A 22,653-nucleotide genomic window follows, 5' to 3' on the forward strand; every position below is an offset into this window, starting at 1 on the left:
ATCTCTCTTTAGGGGGATTTTAACCACGCTCATGTTACATCAGTCACTTTCATTGGTTCGTGGGCTTGCCTTTTAAAATCCGCTTGTTTTCATTAATACATACGTCATGCCTTTTCCGGTGTTTAACCCTCCTCGAGAGCACCGGTAAACTACTGGAAACATACGAGGCTCCATGTTTTCTGTATGGTTTCTGGACTACTTTTCCTCTTTATTTCGCAGCGCGATCACGCTGCATGCTTGTATTTTTTTTTTCTTTTTCATTTAATGTGGCAAGAAAAGTCCAGTTAGTAGCTTACAATGCTAATAGCTCTAACTCGACGTAATGCGAGACCCATTGTGCAAATGATGGTTGATCTTGATGTCATTGTATTTGAACTGTGCGTTTTCAGTTGCACTTGTGAAAGGTAGAAATGTTCCTAGGAGACACCTCCTGGCCTTACTGAAGTTAAGTGTTCCCAAATATTAGATCTTCTGAGTTCATGGAGGAACTCATGTCTTTGAAATGTAATACCTCAGTCATATCTCTACGTTTATAGGAACTCTTCTCCTCATGGACAAAAACAAGTGCACAAAAGACCTGAAATTCATCTACTTCTCTTGTTTTCCTGCAGAAGTGATTTGGTTGGGGTTTTAGGCAAGTTGCTTCACAAACAGGTTAAAAAGGGCAGATTTTTCCTAGTTTGCAGTTCGGTGAGTTTGTTCATCAACTTTTAGCATGTACAAAATCCCCGCATTGGGTCACTGCAGAAAGGGGCATTTGTATTTTATAGTTGCAACAACTGATGAAAGTTTACTTTTAAATACAGTGCAATGTGAAAGAAAGTACATTTGAATGTGACACCAGAAACCACAGCTGATGATGCCCATGAATTGCTCTCTTCTCAGATGAGTTTTTCAAATGCGCTAGAGGTCCAGGTGTAGGGATGTGATGTGTGTGTTTTTTGCTGAGATTTGTTTCCGCACTGCAAGATAATCTTCACTGCTTAGAAAGATAATCTGCACTGTAATCACTTCCATACACACCGCTAAACATTTGCAGAATTGTTCTTTTCATGACTACCTATTTTGAAGATTTTATATACAAAATGAAACAGCGCAAGAAACAAACTGTTTTCTAAGAAGTAACTAGCTTTTGGCGTGAAATGAGGATATGTGTGGCACAACTAGTCCAAAAAAGATTAAAATAAAAACATGAGGAGGATGTGGGACGTAAATGCTGAAAGCTGCCCGGTGGAAATCAAGGGGTTAATCTCACTCTGAGCACAGGCGTGTGCAGTGGGAGTGGATGCACATTGAGTCTCCTCCAGCCAGCTAGTGCCAAGTGGCCTGCTGGCAACCACTGATGTTGGTACTTTTGAGGTCTATGAAAGGTTAGAAAAATTGGAACAGAGGAACTTGGAGTGGAAGGAGCGTAAAAAAAAGACTCTTGGTGGAGCAGCTTCTACAAGCTGGATTTAGACCTTTTTCTTTTGTAAATATTATTATGTTAAGATCTTTTAATACATTTCAAATTTGTTTTTACATAGATCGGGACATACTTCAGTGACACAAACCATTCAGTGTAAAAGGTCAATTATTTAGGACAGAATTGTAACAATAATGCATAACCTTAACTTTCAACGAAAAACCCAACTTTAATAAACCCACCCTCTAACATTTCCTCGCTCATCCTCTTACTCAAACCCCGCATTTTTCGCTTCCATTCCCCTAGACACTCCCCTTTCCCTTTCATGCCCTACTTGATTCAAGTATCCCCCACACTCTGATCCTTCACCTGCTTGTTTTTTCCCCTGGAAGGGTGGCCAAGCCCGCATCTGACTCTCCACCCTCCCGCATCTACTGCCATCCACCACAAACCCACTTGGCGTTTTGCTGCCCCAACCAAAGAAAAACACTACTGCAACCTTACTGCCTTATTCCTGCTCTCTGAGCCACATCTGCTCGCCCCATAAATCCCCAAGCAATATCCTAAGATCTGTCAGGTAATACACGTTCCCCAATTCAGACAGGTGCACGCCATCTGCCCTGAAAAGTGCCTCATCCTGCTCTGTGATGTCCTCGTGCTTGAAATTTTTTATACCATGGCCCCAACAGAAAACATTCATAGCTCGGTTAAGCTTCTTGTGAGCCCGCTCCATGGCTCTGTGTTTGATGGCCACTCTCCACGTTCGTTGAGGCACAAACTCAGTCCAAACCAAGCAGGTACCATACAACCTCTGCTTGAGTAGCTCCAAGCCGCTCTGCATGTGTTGCAGAAGTGTAAGCCCTGACAGTTTCACAAGATCATTTTCACCCAGATGAATCAGTAGCAAATCAGGACAACCGCAGTTTGTGAAGCTAGAAGTTATGAAAGGAAGTATATTTCCCCACCTCATGCTGCTTTTGCCCCACCAAAAAATGTCATGTTGGTTACTAGAGAGTCCCCAACACCTGTCCGTAAATCTGCTTCTCCCCAAACTTTGCTGCCCAATGGATAAAGGAATGGCCGACCAGCCACGTGACCATCTTGTCCTTCCGTGGAAAGGACACACATCCTGTAAAGAAAAGGAATTGTAATAATGGTTTCAAAAACTGTTCCCATCCACCAACAAACACCTTATGTCATCCCTGAATAACTGAAACAGTTGCAAAAACCAGACACGCCCCTGTAAGGCCTCACATAACGCTTGCATCATCTAGACTTCCATCTTCCTATAGCCCTGATCTTTGCCCGGTCCCAACCCAAGTGTGCCGCAGCAGTAGCCGCACCAATCCGAAATGAATGTGTGCCAAAATCGAGAGCTTCACGACCAGTCCACCTTAAAGCCATCCTTAAAACTCGCAGATACTTGTAAGCTTAGCACCAGACCTATGTACAAAAACTCCATTCTCTCTTGAATCACCCCGCACACTTCAGGAGCTCAGCCATTCCAAAACCGGACAAGCCTCTACATTACCACCTTTTTCCAACCACACCCATTTGCCTTTTCCTAACTGATCAGTCTTGGATCGCCTGAGCCAAATTCCCAAACATTCCCCATGCAGACAAACCTCCCTGACCTGCACACCTACCTCTCTCCCTACCCCCAACAGCTCAGACACTCGAAAGGCACCAAACCAGGGACGGCTGGTGTCCAAGGGATAAGGGGCTGCGCCCCTAGCCTTTTCTGGCCTCTCTAGTGAAGCATATATTTAATTACATGATGAAAGTAAAACATTTTCTGCACAACATTTTCTGAGTGAAAGTTGTGCACTTTGAAAAGCCCCACTGCGCCTGCGTCAATATGTGGCTGAAAGCTGCACAGTAGGGCTGACAGGGCTTGCCCACGACGCAGTGACGTCCCTGGCTTATCTCCTCCTCCACCAGAAGCCCTGATAGTAAACAGCCTGGAGCGTTTTTTGTTCAGCCCGCGTTTCTGAAAACTTCATGTCACTCCAATATTATTATCCACCCTTTCCTATTTACTCAAATGGTGGGGTGTGATCAGAAGGGTTTACGTACCAGAGGTCACATTATATTAAAAGAATGTGGCATTGCACAAAGAAAATCCCCTTTTCCTGCATTACAAGCAGTCTGTGGCAGAGAAATGGAATAAATACAATAAATAACTCCATCCAGGGCTCTCTGGGAGACAGGAGTGTGACCTGAAGACCCCAAGTCATAAATATGCCAAAGACAACCCTGCACACAAGTAAGTTGGAGCTCTATCTTTTTTACAGACAATAAGAAAAAAATCTGTTCTCTCAGCTCTCCTCTCCTTTCACTGCCTCTGTAGGTGATTTCGTCTTTCAAAGGCAGTAATGGTTCCAGTAATTTATCATGGCTAGTTATGCTCGTTTTATTTCTTCTGCAGACTAATGAAGTGATATGTCATATTAAACATGTAATCCGCAGCTCAAATAAATGTGTACCTTTTATCACTGAAACTTCTTCATCCCAGCCGTCTAACATTCACTGACATAGAGCCCACTCTTTCCCCCATTCCTCATGCAGTAGAAGTGGATGCAAGCATGAGTAACTTGGTGTCTTGTCTTGGGTAATGGTAAGTGTTATAATGCTAATCTTATGTTATCTTTATGGTACTGAGACCCCCTTGCCACACTAACCTCCCCCACTGTGATGCCCCAGGCCCTGGCTGCAAATCGTTGGCTCCTTTAGAAGTGGAGGTGCTGCATTTGTTCCCTCATGAAATTGATCCAAAAGAGGAGCATGGTTCTTGTTCCCTTGCAAAATTGATCCAAATATTGGATTCAAGCACAAAGTGAGAAATATGTGCTTACAGTAAAGGCATGTATCTGATGTATGGCCTTAAAACTGTCCCAATCATCATGCCCTTAGCATTAATGCCAAAAACATGAATTGATATGCAAACAATGAATATTAAAAAGTGATTTAGTTACTCTTATTTCACATGTTTTAATTAATGTTGCTTTCACCAAGAGAGTTAGCTGTTTCATCATGATTTGTTTCTGTCTTGCCTAGTGCACACTTTGATTCATGCCAGGTGTTTATGAGGGGCTTTCATTGAGAGTGCTGGTGCTGAGGCTGAAGGTAAAGCAAAGTGCCTGTCAGTGTGTTGGCGTCTTCACAAAGCACACAGAACAATGGTCACGTTTTCCAGTTACATTTCACATTTAGGGCCAGATGTATCATGAAGGCCTTTGGCGATTCGCAAATTGGCATGTATCACATTTGCGAATCAGTAATAGCGATTTCTTAAAAATAGCAAATGCTATTACCGAATCGCAAATTGCTATACCGGCCCCATTCGCACCTATGGCCCATATCTGCGAATTAACCAGAAATCGTAATTGTGGAAATGCAAAACCCAAGGGTGCTGGCGGCCTTAGGCCCCCTCTGCTGCACCCCAAAATTATTTTTTGGGACATGTAAGGAGCACACATGCCAAAAGGGCATGTGTGCTTTACATGTACATTTTAAAAATGCATTTAAAATGCATTTTTAAATTTTGCACATGGTTACCACCAGGATCAACCTGGTGGTAAATAGCGATTTCTAAATGCCCAAATCGCATTTAGGAATGGCTTCATACATGTGCTAAGAAATCGCAAATAAGGAATCCTTATTTTTGATTTCTTATATAGAGAGTCGCAATTTGCGACTCTCTAAACAGGGTCGCAATTTTAAGGAATCGCTATTTTAGCGATTCCTTAAAATTGCGTTCAGAATGTCTTTCTTACATTCTGAACTGGCTTTTTGCATTCGCAAACGGGCATTCGCACCGTTTGCAAATGCAAAAAACCTTGATACATCTGGCCCTTAGTGTAAATGTGTATGAAGAGGATGCACAGAGGTCATAATATTTAGAAGGCAAAGGCAAAAGGAAATAAAGTGCTTATATGTGAATGAGTGCAATGTATGTTTGGGGTGGTAAAATGAGGGAGATGCAGGGAGTGCATTCAGGGGAGAGTGAAAAGAGGGTGCTGAAGAGGAGAGAGGATGTTGAAAATGTGCAGATGGATGAGATGTGAAGAGAAATAGGGCAAACATATTTAACATTAAAGAACAAATAACTGAAGGCCCTACTCCTTCCGCAGGCCTCAACAATATTTAATTCATAGTCTCACAATTTCAGAATTGAAACATTTTCAATGTTAATTATTTATAACTAATCATTGTTGTTACTCATTTATCTTCCACAGCTAACAACCATTGACAAAGCCAACTGTACTGACAGGCTTTAGGTGATGTCAATTGTTATGTTATATTTCTGGATGCAATAACATCTCATTTTGCATTTTCCCTTTTAGAGAGCCCCCACTTTTTTCATCCCACTTAAAGACCTGTCTGCACATATGTCTGTATGACTGGTTGCAGCCAGCAGTTGTGTGTGCTTCCTGATGCCTGGTTAGAACATATTCTTCCAAAGTTGATGCTGCATGGAGTGCAAGACAGTGGGTAAACACACACTTTAAAGGGCCTGAAGTTGTTGCAGTGTACAATTCGCATATTAAAGTAAAGGGTGACCGTATTAATGCAGTGAGATATGTGTTTAATATTTCAAGACTATACATTCCCACTGCTTTATAAACTTGCTTTCTCACTAAATTTATTTCCTTTCAAATGGACCATTTGTCAATATTTTTTCTATTTTTTCTTGGGTGGAGGACCCACCCTGGACCCCACGTTTGTCCACTGAGCTTGCTCGCTTCATAAAAGTCGTACCCAGACTATTACGCCCCACCACTTTCATATGTCACCAGCCACCACTGCACCAAACAACATCCACACCATGCATAAACGGAAAAGCGTCAACTCATAATCATCTGCGCAACACACAGGCAAAACGTGCAATAGTAAAAGTAATGGGCTCTCTTGCCGCCCTGCCTGAAACTGATCTGACCCTACCCCAGCCTTTCAGCATCTTCCCCATCAAATCATGCCAAGCTGGATCATAGCCAAAAAACAACTTCCTGTAAAAAGAAACCCCTGCCAACTTACCACCAATGGTAGCGGGCGACAGACCTTTCCGTATCATGAAAAGCACAAAACGCATGTGCGCAACCCAAACTGTTTAGCATTCTGTAGCCAAAAATTGCCCAAAAACAACCCGAAGGATTGAAAATCCAACAATCCCAGTCGGTAACTCCGCCGAGTAGATTCCGCTAAGGACATCTCCACCAGCCCAGTGATCATCACACCCCCCACTCCCAAATGTCTGCTGGGACCGTAGTCTTGTTCTGCACTGCTCCTGGTGCCAGGCTGCGAAAATGTTGATACTGTGAACGAGACAGGGAATCTTTAATCTCATTGTATACCCCAGGTATGTGAGCAGCTTTGAAAATAACATTAAATGACAAGCATCAAAGCATGAACTGGCGCAATAAGCGCAACACCCTGTGGTCCCTCGCTCTCTGCCTGTTGACTAAGTCAACAACTGTCATGTTGTTAATCTGAAAAACCACGGTCCTGTTAGCGAACTCATGCCCCCATACAGCCAATGCCACCAGGAGTGGAAAACAATCTAGAAAAGCAATGCTCCCCTACTGCAACCATTGTCTGGGCCATGCTTCTGCGCACCACCCTCCGTCCCAAAAAAGCCCAAAACCTGTGGCTCCTACTGCATCTGAAAAAAATCTGTACCTGCCAAACTGTATCTTCCTCACAGAAAAACATGGAGACACCATTAAAATGTGTCAAAAAGGTTTCCCAAACCCTGACATCCTCTCTCAAACCTACCAACACACGTATCCTGTGGTGTCGCAGTACCGCTCCAGACATAGCTAGACCCAAATGCCTACAGAACATCCTACCCCCCAGACCACCCTGCAAGCAAAGTTAAGGCAACCCAGCAGCTTCTGTGCTGTGCGCAGATCAATCTTGCGCAATACCCGCACGTTACCCAAAAATTCCAGGATTTCCTCCACCTTAGGTGCTGGTAATCTGGCAACCAAAGCGTTCGCATCCAATTCAATACCCAAAAAAGTCAGCACAGACTGTGGTCCTTCTGTTTTCTCGAGAGCCAACGGCACCCCCACCTGTTGCAACAGCTCCTGAAAAGCAATCAGAGCCTTCCCACAAGCCCCAGAACTGGCTGTTCCTACAAAAAGAAAATCATCCAAATAGTGAGTCACCGTACGATGCCCACTCCGTTTGACAAAAACCCATTGTAGAAAAGTACTGAATGCTTCAAAAAGCACACAAGAAATGGCGCAACCCATTGGGAGAACCCTGTCAACATAAATTGCCCCATCAAATTGCATACCTAACAAATCAAAATCCTCCGGGTGTAAGGGCAGCAGCCCGAAGGCTGATTGGATGTTGCATTTTGCCAACTCTGCTCCCTTGCCACACCCCCTGAACAACTTGATGGCATCGTCCACAGATGTGTATACCACTTTAGTATCCTCTGGTGCAATGAAATCATTTACAGAGGCACCCTCCGGCCATGACAAATGATGAATCAGGCGAAATTCACCTGGCGCCTTTTTCGGCACTACTCCCAAAGGAGAGATCATAAGGTCTTTACTTGGCCATTCATAGAAAGGCCCTGCAATTCTGCCCAAAGACACCTCTTTAGCCACCTTGTCCTTTACCACTTGTGGCATCTCTCTGGCAGACCTCAAATTGTCTGCCCACTGCCTCACTCATGGACCCTGGTAACTGATCCAAAAACCCTGTCAAAAACACCACGCTAACTTACAAGCTGTGGCCTTATCTGGGTAGCTATGTAGCCAGGGAAGAAGAGCCTCCAGCCTAATTGGCATAGGAGCCCTTTGGCGCAGAAGCGCCCTGCATGCCTCTTCCCTTGGACGCTCCCCATTGCTCAGCTGGGCTGGAGAGGGAAAAACATTGTGTAACCAGGTGTTGGCCCCCGCATTTGGAGCAATCATGCTTAACCTTGCATGGCTGTCTGGAACAGAAACCTTTATTAAAGTTCCAACAGGCTTCTGTCATGGGTACCGGGGTTCGTTGACCTACACACGCCCCTCCTTGGGCGGGATGGGCCTGAAAAGGCTTGTAAACCACTGGCAGGCCGCTTGCAGTGTGTGTGTACACGCTGTGGACTGCAACAACGCCATCCACTGCTTCCACAATTCCCGATCTACATCTCCCCAAGGCTTATCAGGATTGACACTCACCCTTGCCCTGAACTCCTCATCGTAACTCAGTCAGGCAAAAACCCCGAAGTGCATCTGGGCTTTCCTTATAATTTTCATATATTTAAATAGCGCTATGGCCCTGTCTGGGAACTTCTCACAGTACATACTTGCAAAAATCAAAAATGCCGAAGTCCAGTTATCCATTGTAATTGGAACTCTCGGTCTATGTGCTAACTCCCACTCTTCTTCCTTGGAGCCCTCCTTGGCTTGTATGTCCCTATGTAGGAGCTTAAAGACATCCACGTACTCATGCTTCCATATCCTAGCCTTCCTTTTATCCGCTACGTGCGAACCCAAAGGCATGGCCAGACCCATGTATGGAAGCCGCTTCTTGTGCCCGTCCCCCCATCCTTGTCCTCGGACCCCGTAACCTCCCCAGTCGCCTTGCTTCCAGATTCACTCCCAGCTGTGGTATTTGCGTCCTTAGCCTTTGCACTGTCCCCACCCTGCACCCTTTCGCAGGTGTGTCATGAACCGGAAAATCGCCTACCCCTATAGACTTACGTGTACTGGCTCCACTGAAACCAAAGTTGTCCCCCCAGACCGACCACCATTGCCCCTTACCTCTGCCTTGTGTCCCCAAAGGTCGTGAAGCCTTCCATGACCCGCAACCATGTGCCAGACCTTGCCGCACCTCTTGTGGTTCGCCACCACACATACGATCCTGCAAAATAGAAAAGAAGAAGGGGTTGCGCCGCACCTGTGCCCTCTCCCCCTCCCTTTCCCGCTGCTCACCTCTGCCTCCCGAATCTCCCCATCCTCCCACTCATCCATCTCCTCATCATAATCGAGCTCCACCACATCCTCCTCATCCATCTCCCACCTGCTGTCAACACCACCACTCATCAGCATATTATTCAACAAATCTTCCTCCAGACCCTCATGGCGCACACCATCTCTGCGTTGACCCCAATCACACGGTATAGACAAGGGCGCTGAAGACCCCTCTAGTTCTTCAGACCAACGTGCAGAGGCCGTGTTGTGGCCCGTTGGCATCACCTTCTTTCTGCCAGTCTCATACACTGACATTGTCCATCCGTGCCCTTTATGGCCGTGAGCGCCACTGGTGCTTATCGCACCGCCCAAACCTCCGGCCGCACAAGCCTCCTGACCACTCCCCACCTCTACCTGCGGTACCCAAACCCAGCTACCCCGACCTTGTGTCTGAGGCGGGGGTCTCATACTTTCCAACCCTTCAGCTGCCCTCTTTAGCTGCCTACCTCTTGCCCCTGCCCCATCCCTGTCCCTACACAGCTGGGCCCACCTCTCTTCTGTCTCCGCCACTATACGGCGCTGTTCTTGTTTTCTGGCCTCCAGGTCCCATGTCTCACCCAAGTCCAACCTGCCCTGCCTGGACCCCTGCAACTCGGTCCAGACTGGCACCACTCCGGCCCCTCCCCCATCCTTCCTTGCCTGCCCATTCCCTGCCTTAGCCTTGACTGGCCCACCCCCTGTCTTACCAGCACTCTTGTGCTTCTTTTTTTTTGAGTGAGGGCACAGAACTCTTCACTATGGCTGTGCCATCTTTTGGCAAAGAAAGGTCCAGAGGGGCCATCTCTATACTGGGCCCAGGCAGCTCCTGAGCTCCCTCTTCCCCAACTAGTACAGGCCCAGCGACAACCAGCTGTTCCTGACTGTCCCCAGGGTTCCCCTCTGTCTGCTCCTCTACCTCCATCCTCAGCTGCCTCTCCCTCCCCCTGCCCTGCTTCACCTTCAATAATGGCTTAAGGGGGTTGAGGCACCTCATGCCCCCGCCATTTTCTTGGGCTTTTTAGCCCTCTCAGAGGACGCACACGTGGCTATTACAGCCACTACTCGGCCCGACGTGCTGCGCATTGGCCGCATCATGCCGACTAAGGCCTCAAGTACACCAGGCCTGAGTAAATCGGCTCGGCTGGCATAGCCTAATACGTGAGCGTGGCCCTCACTGCCTCAGGGTCGTGACTTGTTGCCATGGCGCGGACGCAGAAATGCCCTCGTAACTGTTTATCCGCTCTCGGCAAGGCCGGAGGCCAATGCCATTGCAATCAAAGATACCGAAGACTTGCCTTCGCACTAAGGAATTCCTTTTCCCCCAGGGACCGACCAAATTCCGAATTGCGTGATGAGCAGAGCGGAAAGAGGCCTTTCCCTTCCCTCATACCCCATTTATCCCCCATCCCCTACTCCCACCCCAATTTACCTGCCTCCAATCCCGTCCTTTCTTCGTCATTTCCCCTCTCCCGAACGTACCCGCAGAGAGACCAGAGCGAGTCTCTCTCTCCGCGGGCCCCTCCATTACCAGTGATATGGAATTTAAAGTGAATGCATTTTAAGTATCGCATCTGTGAGCCTCGGTCTCCTGGATGACTATCTCAAGGATTTGGTCATTGACATAAGGCATTATATGGGATGTGCAGTATGCAGTATGAGTAGAGGGTGGCCGGAGTAGAGAGATTGGCAGGTGAAGTGAAGAAAGGGAAAAGAGAAGCAGAGAATGAGAGATAGCAATGTAGAGGAGGGAGAGTGTCTTAATAACATTGGGTGTATTTCCATTTACTGTGTATGTGTTCATCTCAGTTTGATCGTTTCACTCATGATGAAACGTCTTTTTCAATACATCAGTAACTGAGTCCACATAATAAAGTAACGAATATAAAATGTACTTTACAAAAACAAAATGGTGTCATAAAATTTCAATGAACATGTAATTTTCCTGTGTACTACACTGAACATTTGGGATAAATGTATTTGGGAGCAGGTTCATAAAAAACATCTTTGAAATGATGAGTTTCTGAAGATTGAATTTTAAACTACAAACTAAAAATGGAATTGGGGTTAAAATGGTTCAAACACAGTGTTGCAGGCTGAAGATACGTGTTTAAGTTATGCTTTTATTACTTGTGGCAATTGTTCTTGTTTTTGTTAACATTAATTCAGAGGAAATTGTTTTCTACATCTACCATACTATTTAGGCAAAGAGGGATACCCTAGTTCTAAGCCTGGTCTATTACCGAAGAAATCGTCATATTATGATTTAGGAGACCCATTTCCAATACTATGTACTGTACGACGCGCTGCTGCAGCAGGTTGATAGGTCAATTCAGAGGAACTCAAGCCAATTCTTGATAATTGTACCGCAAAATTGATTTTCTTTTTGCATAGGTGATGCAATTAATTTTTCAGCCAAGGTGTTTTCTTTCTGCGTTGTGTTTTTTTGGCGCCAACCTGTATTTCTTGCCACTTCGTAAATCCAGCAAAATAGTGATGGAAAGAAATTCTTGAATCAATGTTAATCACTCTTAACTACCCTAGGTGCAAATCATTCAGTTTTTAGCTTGTCTATACCATCACAGACAGGGCTACAAAGCTAATCCACATGCTCAAAAAGGCACCCTTTGAAGGTGGTGGATCTTGTGTTGTTTTTACTGTTTCTTTCATTAAGAAGTCATATGCCTGCTTGAGGGTACACTTAGGGCCTCATTACGAGTGTGGCAGTATTACGACCGCCACCCTTGCAGTGGCGGTCTGGTCCGCCGCTTATTTGGCAGTCTGACTGCCACATAACAACCCTGGTGCTCCGACCTCCAGGGAGCCGCCAGCTCCACCAGGATCTTGGATCCCGGAGGTCTGGCGGTAGCAGAGATCCTAATCCGCCAGGGCTGCACTGCATGCAGCGCTGCCTTGCGGAATACGACCTCGTTCTCCGCCAGCCTTTTCATGGCAGTAACACCACCATGAAAACCATGAAAAGGCTGGCGGAGAACAGGTGCAGAGGGGTGTGGGGGGGCCCTGCACTGCCCATGCACTTGGCACTTGCAGACAGTGAACATTGCAAGGGTGCTGGTACACCCTGCTGGCTACAGCATTGCCTCTGGCTCGATTACGAACTGAAGACAATGCTGTAGGCTGTTTTCTGCTAGGCTGATGGGTGGAAACAGGGAGGTCAGTGTGTCAGCAACCTCCCTGTCTGAAGACCGCCTGCCGAAATCCTAATGAGGCCCTTAGTGCTGGTGATACTGCGTATTGGGCCTTCAACCCAAGTGTGTTGTGTGTCTGGATAATATAGTTGTAGGCTTCCATTTTACAGTGAGGAGGAAAACTGATGGTATTTTTTGAAAGCCTGTTTTTTAGTTATGGTTTATTTATGTTTGCTGTCATGCTGTTTATTTATTACCCGTGCAATTTCACCACCAACAATAGTCTTTCTTTGCCACCGATGGCAGTTTGTTACCACCTGTAGTAGCTAATGTTCTGTTACCCCAAATACTGTCCTTTTATAGAACAATTACTTAAAACTGTCGTAAGAAACCAATATGAATAGTATTTAATTGATCACTTTGGTGTGTGGTAATCCCAGTATCGTGATAATTATTTATCACTGGTCATTTGAGACATTTGGGTCCTTAAATTTCCATCATCTTGGAGTGCCTATTCTCCCCTGTGGCTCCCTGCCCTTGTTCTCTGCCAGCCTTTTTATGGCAGTGGAACCGCCTTGCTAAGGCTGGCGGATAACAAGGTTGTAATCAGCAAGGTGGTGCTGAGTTGAGCGCCACCCTGGCTGATTACTTTCAGCACCACCGTCAGCCCATCGGGATTTAAGATCCTGGCTGGTATGGCAGTTGGACTGCCACATCTGTGGCGGTACGTCCAACAATGCAAGTCTGGCAGTCCTAAGACCGCCGGACTCGTAATCGGGCCCTTAGTCTTTAAGGTTTGTAAATCGGATGTATGACCTGCTGACTTCCTACAGTTAATTGATCATAACTGATTTGTGCTAATTCTTTTCTTTCTTTGCAGGGTTGCAAGTTGATCAGGACGGGTTGAACAATTATTCCGCAAATGAATACACTCTTCGAGGTAAGACATTTTCAAATATGAAGGCAAACCACAGTGAAATTCACGTCTTGGCAACGAATCAGGTTTCCACTGCCTCTTTGTCTTGAATGTTTGGCTCCAGGATATTTCCAGGTCATTGTGTTGAACCATTGTGTGACTAACAAAGGACCTCAATTCGATTTGGTATATAACTGAAATCCGACAGTTTCTTTAGCATGGGATAAATCAAGAGTTGCCAGCTTTTCTATACAGGAAGCCTACCTTTTACAGTGGAGACATTTACTTCCCTGTGCTTTGGGGATTCTCTTTTGTTTCCCAAACATTCAAAATGTGGCTCCTTGGCTGCCAACAATCTGTAAAATTTAGAGCTTTGTGTACGTTTCCAAAAGTTTGATACAGCTTGATATCCCCCTTTCCAACTAAACTAATTTCTTTAATTGTTGCCTCTAATTTACTGCATTTGATCAAATGGAAGAGACTGTCAGAGATACTCCTGGGTGTCAAGTAGGGGTAGCCAGGGCCAGCATCGTCTACCACTGACTTTCCTTTCTATACCCTTTGTACTGCCCTTTTTAATGCTGGTCTTAGAGGTCATGAAGCTAGAGAGGAGAACAGAAAGTAAGCAGGGCTTTGAGCCAGAATTATTACTTACTCATCACTCTGAGCCTTCATCAACAAAGGGGTGAAGTATATGCAAGAGGTTAATCACTGATGTCTTCATGGTTTAAATTACATGTGATGTCACTTCTGCTATCCCTAGAATTTTCGTAAAACACGTCCATGGACTGGCAGACTTTTCATCTTGTCTAAGTGTTTACCCATTGTGAATTCCTAATTCTGGGAATCAAAATTATCATTTTAGGAGAGGAAATCCAATATTGTTGGACCAGGATGATGAAATCTACAGGCACAAGAAAGTCTGAGAATTGACTTCATAGCTTCTCATCAATCCACAGGCAATTGAGATCATACATTGTAGGTTCTCCACCTATGTTTAACCATAGAAAGTCCTATCTTTAGGGGAGTGCTAGTGGTGGCCTGAGGGGCAGAAAGTCATATGGAGCCCGAAATCCCTCCTAAAGTTCAAAGACATTTACCAGTCCAGTGGCAGGTTTGCTCACAATAGAATCTAATTGTGCGGTAACGGTTAGTTTTATTATGTTGGGTTACATCCTAAGATTTTTAAGAAGAATGCCTTTGTGTAAACACAATCAGGTATACAGTATTTTGTTAAGAATGGCAAAGACATATGTTAAAGGAAATAAGAATATGAAGACATTCACAGTACCCCATCAAGCAGCCAACAACACACGTTTTTAAAAAAAGACCAGCCTATATCTCTACGTATCATATTTGTGAGAGTTTGAACAGTTGGTTTTACGTTGCCTACGAATCTCTAAAGCTCTGTGGAGGTTGATGGAATTCAGCATATGTATGGGATCTTCTCAAATTTGATGTTGATTCTTTTTCTGGGTGATTTATGGAGGGAAGGGTATATTGAAATCTTAGTTGTGTAATTTGTGTAAAGCCCCCCATATACCTTGGTCCTAGTTCACGATTTTTAAAACTGCAAAAGAAAGTAGGCCACTCATAAAAGGACACCTAATCCACACCTTCTCTTATCAGAAACATTCATTCTGCATAGGTTCATCCCCTGATCCACACCAATGAGCTGCGAGTACTTAGATTGACTTTATCGTAGTGTGCAAAAACAAAATTTCTCCTAGAGAAACAGAAACCTTTGTGTAAATACCTATTAAAATAAAAATACAACCCCAGTGCATATGTTTACCTCTCTTCTAAAAATCATCACTTTACCCAAAAGTCACCAGGTTGAAAAATATTTGTGAAGAGATTAACAGAATGCTAAAACATAGACCTCAAAACCTGGCATTGCAATATGGAAATTTAGAAGTGGACACTGGAGGTAGGACAGTGCTGCAAGGGTGCCAGAACACAGACATAGAGACCTCCCCCCCAATTATGGGACAATTATAGCAATACTGGGAGACACATTTGAGAGTCAATAACTGGGACTTGAATCATGCATACAGTGGGACATAGACACTCATACAGTAGCATACCAGCAGCATCAGACAAGGCATGTCTGAAAAGTCCCAGCACCTGCAAAGGGTGGCCTTTGGATTTTAAATATATCAGCTAACAGGAGCCTGTTTCCACACATTTTGCAGGATTTCACTTGCGAGTGCTATGCATAAGATAATTAACGTAGTATAAAGCATAATTGGCACTTTAGCCACATTGTTGATTCTATGTTTGTCAGCTCTCATTTATAGATCAAATTGAAGGGATAATGTTAAGTTCAGAGAATACTCACGTAAATCAGATATGTAATAGTCAACATGTTTTAATATTTTCAACAGTGATATAACTAGGATATGTCTCACAGATGTAGAGGATATGTTTGTAAACTCGTTACATGAACAAAATATGTAAGCTAATATTATTTCTATTCTTTTTTGTTTTTGTTGGTTGTTGTTTTAGTGAAAAAATAACAAATCAAATTTTATAAAAGTTATTTTCTGAGTGTACATAATGATCTTTTAAAAATAAGACTTGAAGAACTAGTGCCATTATGTTTGTTTTTAAATAGGTATTCTCAATAGATGTACTTAGAGACTAGAAATGTTTGTTGATAAAGGCATGATGTAAAGGATTATCCAAAATTATTTGAAAAAAACCTTTGTATACATTTCAGCAAATGTAAGCTTTGCAAGAAAACAATCTCCAATTTGCGCACTCTGTTAGAGAATTATCTTTAAAAAATGAAAGATGTCCAGAAGAAAAAAAACAGATTTGTGTGAGAAATTTCACTCACAGATGAAATCATGTTCTCAAGCTTCACAAATTCAGAAAGGTGCAATGAATAATTAAAATTACTAAATGTGTATTATTTTAATGGAGTTGCCTGCAAGCGTCAGTTTACACTTAAGTTAGGACTAGACCATTACTAATTACAACCCTTAAATCAACCGCAATTCCGAGCCCTATCTTCTTATAAGACTTATATGTCATAAGTCATTATATACAACAAACCTTATGTGACCTTGTACCACTGCACAACTATTGATGGTCAGTATGTGTATGTCACTGTTATGATGTGAAAACTTTTGCCTTCCAATTTAGTCAGCTCCACATTGATTGCAGAATCTGTGTCAGACCAGACAGCTCTTGGAATGATTTCCCCTATCTTTTCATTTCTGACCTCCTGTTTTTGATCCTATGCTGAATTTCGAGTTTGCTGGTTTAGGACTCTGAGCACTTTACCACTGCTGACCACTGCCAAAGTGCAAGTGCACCCTGTCTTAACTGCAGTGGTCATGGGTTTATCCATGATTGGCATACTTGATTTACTAGTAAGTACCTAGTACAGGGCACTGCGTGTGCTCAGGGCCTGTAAATCAAATGTTACTAGTGGGCCTGCAGCACCGATTGTGCGACCCACTCAGTAGCCCTTTAACCATGGTTATGGTCTGCCCTTGCAGTGTCTATGAGTGCAATTTTATCCTGCCATTTCTACCTGGCAAGTGCACCCACTTGCCAGGCCAACCTTCCCTTTTATTACCTGCATGTTACTCCTAGGTAGGCCCTAGATAGCCTCATGGGCAAGGTACAGGGTATTTAAAGGTTAGGACATGTAATGGTGTGCTTACATGTCCTGATAGTGAATACTGCTAATTTCGTTTTTCACTATTGTAAGGTCTATCGCTCCCATAGGGTAACATGGGGATTGCCATGAAATATCTTTTAAAGGTAATTTCTATTTAGGAGCAAATGATATGGAGTTTGGGGTCTCGGAACTCGCAATTTAAAAATACAACTTTTGGTGAAGTTGGTTTTTGAATTGTAGATTTGAAAATGCCACTTTCAGAAAGTGGACATTTTCTTGCTTAACCATTCTGTGCCTCTTTCTGTCTGCTGAATACACATCTAGGTCAGGGTGACAGATGGGGTATTTGTGCATTCAGTGTAGACAGCCACACAAAGGGAGCTGGGGTGTGGCCTTCATATCCTGATGGCCATTCACCAGGCTGATGGGTCTTCCTGAGCTGGAGTGGTTGGAGGAACTTACACTTCCATCTGAAGTGGGCTGTGCCTGTCCTCACACAAAGCAGGCTACACCGCTCTGGATTGTGTTTGAGGCCAGGGCACGGAAAGGCAGCCTCTTGCGCACTACAAAGACTTCTATTTGAAGTTTGCCTACTTCAAAGTGAGAAATGGGTATAAGTACTGGACCTCTGACACCACGTAGTTAGAACACTTCTGGACTGTGGAAATTCTGCCTGGAAGAAGAGCTGGATGCTGCAGGAGGGACTGCTACTCTGCCTGTTGCTTTGTTGTGCTGGCCTGCTGCTAGCTGCTTCTGTCCTGGAAGTGAAAGGACTGGACTTTGCTTTCCACATCCTGCTTCCAAGGTTCCCCAAGGGCTTGAGTTGAGCTTGCTTTCTGTGAAGAAGTCTCAGGGCCATTAAAGAGCTCACCTGCCAGTACCTGGGCTCTCTTGCTGATAGTCCTGACTTGCCAAGTGGTGCCAAATCCAGTCCCTGGGCCTTTGGAAGTGAGTTCTGGTGATCTTAGACATAAAGTCCATGCATTGATTGCTGGAAGGATCTGACACAGCGCCTGCTTTGCTGATTGTTATCAATGCATTGCTGTAAAAATCTGACAAAGCGCCTGAACTGCCACTGCACAACCTAAACACGCAGCAAAACCAGTACTTTAAAAATGTTGTTTTTTTACATCTAACTTTTTGTGCCACCAGTGTGCCTAACGCCTTGTTAAACATGATAGATTTTCGGCAGCCTTTCTAGTGTCTTGTTAACAATCCAACAAAGAAGTTGACGCCTTGTCTTAAATATATACGCATGTCAAGTATCTTACTAGGTATTGACAGCTGTTTAAAGGTTATAACTGTTATCACATTTATAACACTGAATAACTAGCATAATGGGTATAAGAAATCCTTTTAGGATGAGATGTGCTTTGAACAGATGATTTAAATTGTGTTGCAAATTAGTTGTCGGCTGTAAAAACAAGCAGTTTAAAGCTCATGCCCACGTGTGTCAATAATCATCCATCATTTGTAAGACTGGTTTGACAGTTCTTTGTGATTTAGCTTCTTATTTTGAATTATGTTTATTTTGACTGAGTGCCCACAGCAAGAAATTCTAGAGATGCCTTTGTGTTTTGCAATACCATACAAATGTCAGTACGACATGTCTCTTTTAAAAATAAATAAAAAAATCCTCTTCCTTGCTAGTGCAACTTTTATTTGTTGTTCTCGGTTTTGTATTTTTTTGATCCAGACGAGAGTGCTGGGATCCCCTCGCCTCCGTAGCGCCATCTCATTAGAAAGACCTGTGGGTTATTTCAGTGAAACCTCCTGCAGACTGCATGTACTTTTGAAGTACTTTTAGGCCTTAGATCAGACTGAAACTGGAAGAAATCACTTCAGCACATAGTCCATGCAGGGTATAGCAGCAAAACAGGAACATATTAAAGCAGGATATGGTCTTTTACCACGCTGTGTCTGTGATATTAGGTCATAGTCAAAAGGAGGAGGAGAGTTGGCCCTAGTAAAGCCACAGGGTAAAAAGAAAGAGGGGGACCGACAGAGCTATGCCAAGGCAAGGGCATGGCGAGTCCCATCTAAACTATCAATGTTACTTATTTTCATTGTTAAATTCCCACCTTTGTCAATGAATCATAATGGTATAGTTTCAATTAAACTGAAGAGCCTGTGATGCTACACCACTTTACTAGCAGATTGTGTGTAGACATTTACATTTCCCTGCTGTGTCTGCAACCAGAAACCACTAAGATACTATTTTTGTATTTGGTGAAATCTAGAAATAAAAATGCACACTATAAGCATATCTTACGTTTCCATCGTAAACAGTAGTAAGGCCCTGATTTATACTTTTTGGTGCAAAACTGCACAGTTTTGCACCAAAACGTTTAGCACCGCCTTGCACCATTTCTGAGCACCAGCCGGGCACCATATTTATGGAATGGTGTAAGCCGATGCAAAGGGTAGGCTAGCGTAAAACAAAAATTACGTTAGTCGGGTGGGGCTGGCATTATGGAAGAAGGGGGTTTTGCACCAAAAAATGACGTTAGGCAGGTTACAGTAAACAAATATGACTCTAAACTACCTAGAGTCATTTTCTGATGCAAAACCATCCATACCACTTGACTCCTGTCTTCAGAAAGACAGGAGTCATGCCCATCACCCCAATGGCCAGCACAGGGGACCAAGGTCCCCTGGGCATGGCGATTGCACCCAGTGCCATGTAGGGGGCCCATTTCAGGGCCCCCAATGGCACTTTAAAAAATAAAATACTTACTCGTACTTACCTATACTTACCTGGAATGGGATCCTCCGTCCTCCGCTGTCCTTCTGGTGTGGGTGGGGATGTCCCTGGAGCCTGGGGAGGGCACCTGTGGGGTTATCCCATGGTGTTCCACCCTGGAAATAGGCCCACAGGTCCCCTAACGCCTGCCCTGACCCAGGGGTTAAAAAATAATGCAAAGCAAGCTTTGCACCATTTTTTAACCCCTCCTCCCTCCTGTGCGTGATTTTAGCACGGGGATAAATATGGCGCTAAGGCCATAGAGTAATTTTTTGCACGTGAACGCCTACATTGCATCTCATTGACGCAAAGTAGGTTTCCAAGTCCAAAAAATTACTTTAACTCCATAAATTTGGTACTAGGCAGGTCTAGCGCCAAACTATAAATATGGAATTTGTTTTTAAACTGAATTTGCGTTAAAAAAAAAATGACACAAATTTGGTGCAAAACAAGTATAAACATGCCCCTAAATGTGTATTGCAAGTCAGAAATTGATTTGCAGCTTGCAGTGTCCACATTGAAATCTTTATTGACTGCAAGAAATCTGCAGTTTGAAAAGGGCACGCCCCGTTTCTTGGGGCTTAGAAGGATATTTATAAAAGTAATTTAGTTTATTTATAAAAGGTTATTAAGAAAAATTAATTTTAGCATCTGCAATAAACATTTCTTCATGCTTCAAATAGCTGATTGAACCTGGGTTAAAATATGTCCCCATTTTCGTAAACACCTTTGCTTTATGGATCTTATATACCTAATTTACCCATGTAGATCTTTTGTTGCTGAAAAGCTATGAATGCACAATCTTCGAGGGTCTCTTTGTTCCATTCAAATAATTATTTAATCAAATAACTTCCCAACACTTTTTAAGTCTCTTTTCTTATAATAATAATCATTTGAGGAAAGGATTTGTGACTCTAAGATTTGGCTACTTAATTTGATCCTGTGTTGTTATTTGCAAATTCTTCCCTTTTCTTTAACTACTGCTTCCTTATAGCTCGATGTATTTGTCATTAGTAGTAGAACACTGGTGGTGTCACCGGTGATTGCAATAATGAAGTAATTTGTAATTCCATGTGCCATTGTGTCTCACAGCTGTGAAAATAAAAACCCACGATCACTACTTTGATGCCAGCTCTAGGAAGAAGGTAGTTTCCCTGTCTATCTTTGCATCATCAGGGTCCCCAGAGACCCAAAGTAAGTGGTGGGAGAGAAGGGCAAATGCTGATCTGCTGTATGTCTCATTTAACCAGGGAGCTAAACTGAAACAAGCATTTGCAATGCAATAGGTCTCACATTAGCGAGAAGTAAAGCTGTTGGAGTTGTAAATGATAATGACAACCTCGCATTTGAGACCTTATAAATATTTAGCCATGCAGCACATTAAACCTTTATCAGAAATAATTTGGGTTAATGCATTCCTTCATACACTTGGCATTAGACTGCAATGGTCTAAACAGCCCCTACAGAGCTCCACAGTAAAAATAGCATTTGGAAGAAACATGGTCATGTAACCATATACTCAGCCCCTAAAGGGCATAATCACATAAAAAGAATGGTAAATAAAATTGCAGTGTAACTATATAATCAGCCCCTTGAGGGCATAGTGTATTACACATATTTTCAGAACTAGCAGGCATTTTAAATATCATTTAACTGTGGAGTCAGTGGCGCAAGGGTGAAGTGCCAAAGGTCGTTACTAGATGTCCCTGTAGAGTCAACAGCAGTAGGTGCAGTACCACTGGTCGTGACTAGATGTCCCTGTAGAGTCAACATCAGAATGTGTAGTACCATTGGTTATGGCTAGATGTCCCTGTAGAGTCAACATCTGAAGGTGCAGTACCACTGGCCATGGCTAGATTCCCTGGGGAGCCAAAAGAACTCAGAGTACAGTGTCACAGAACGCTGCCACAACTACTTCTAATGTCAGAAGCTCAGAATGTCCCTCAAACCTGGAAACAGCTGGAGAAGTACCAGGTCCTCAGTGAAATGGCTGAAATATTTAGCCATGCTGTCCATTAAACATTTCTCAGAAGTAAACTGTGTTTGTGCATTAGCAGAAGGTATAATACCACTGGTTGTGGCTAGATGTCCCTGTGGAGCCAACTGAGTTAGTAGTGCCTTTGGAAAATTATCATCTTTCAGCCCTTGGACAGCATAGGGCACTATGTATTTGCAGACCAGACACGACTATCAGAATATTATTACAAACAAGGCCCTTATAACACCAACTTCTCTCAGATGTAAAAACAAAAGTTCCAGCTATAAGAGAGTTTAAATATGCATTGAATGGAGGAAGAGGTTATGATTTTTAGGCCCCCTCTAGCCCAGTGTGACCCACAAGAGGGCAGAAAGAGCACATTGTTCTGAATGTTTTGGTGGTGGACCCTTTACCCTAGGACCACGACAGGCTGAGTTATGGCAAAAAAATGTGTTGTAAATGGAATGCCTGCAAAGCATTAAGGGGTGAGTTTCTCTGAGTCCAGTAAATATTGTAGTATCAGCTCTCCTGCTGTGCAGGGAGAACCTGCTGTTGAGGATTCATTCCTGGGTTGATTTTAGGCTATACAAGGCCACAAAAAAATGTACAAAACACATACATGAGCCAAATACTTCTAATTACTGATTATGTAAAGTAAGAACCAAGTGAAGAGCAAACGCAGAAAACAAACTGCACACTTCACAAGTGCTTACAAACAAGGCCCTTATAACAGAAATTCCTCTCAGCTGTAATGTAAAAAAATAAAAACAAAGGTTCCAGCTATAAGAGAGAAGCCTAAATATGCAGTGAATGGTGGAAGAGGTTATAATGTTTGGGCCCCCTCTAACCTAGTGTGACCCACAAGATGGTCTGGACAAA

At 43.6% G+C, this 22,653-nt stretch overlaps 1 protein-coding gene across 15 annotated transcripts in view; it reads left to right on the forward strand.

The window, feature by feature from the left end:
• The window catches only part of LINGO1 (leucine rich repeat and Ig domain containing 1), a 3,157,620-nt gene that overhangs the window by 2,837,207 nt on the left and 297,760 nt on the right, over positions 1-22,653 (forward strand). For all 15 annotated transcript variants that reach the window (XM_069222181.1, XM_069222179.1, XM_069222184.1 and 12 more), the window contains one exon: positions 13,384-13,443. In XM_069222181.1, coding sequence (XP_069078282.1) covers positions 13,426-13,443 — 18 coding nt within the window. In that variant the 5' untranslated portion in view covers positions 13,384-13,425. The remainder of the gene's footprint in view (positions 1-13,383; positions 13,444-22,653) is intronic.

This window comes from Pleurodeles waltl, chromosome 3_1 (genome assembly GCF_031143425.1).
Source record: "Pleurodeles waltl isolate 20211129_DDA chromosome 3_1, aPleWal1.hap1.20221129, whole genome shotgun sequence".
Taxonomy (NCBI): domain Eukaryota; kingdom Metazoa; phylum Chordata; class Amphibia; order Caudata; family Salamandridae; genus Pleurodeles; species Pleurodeles waltl.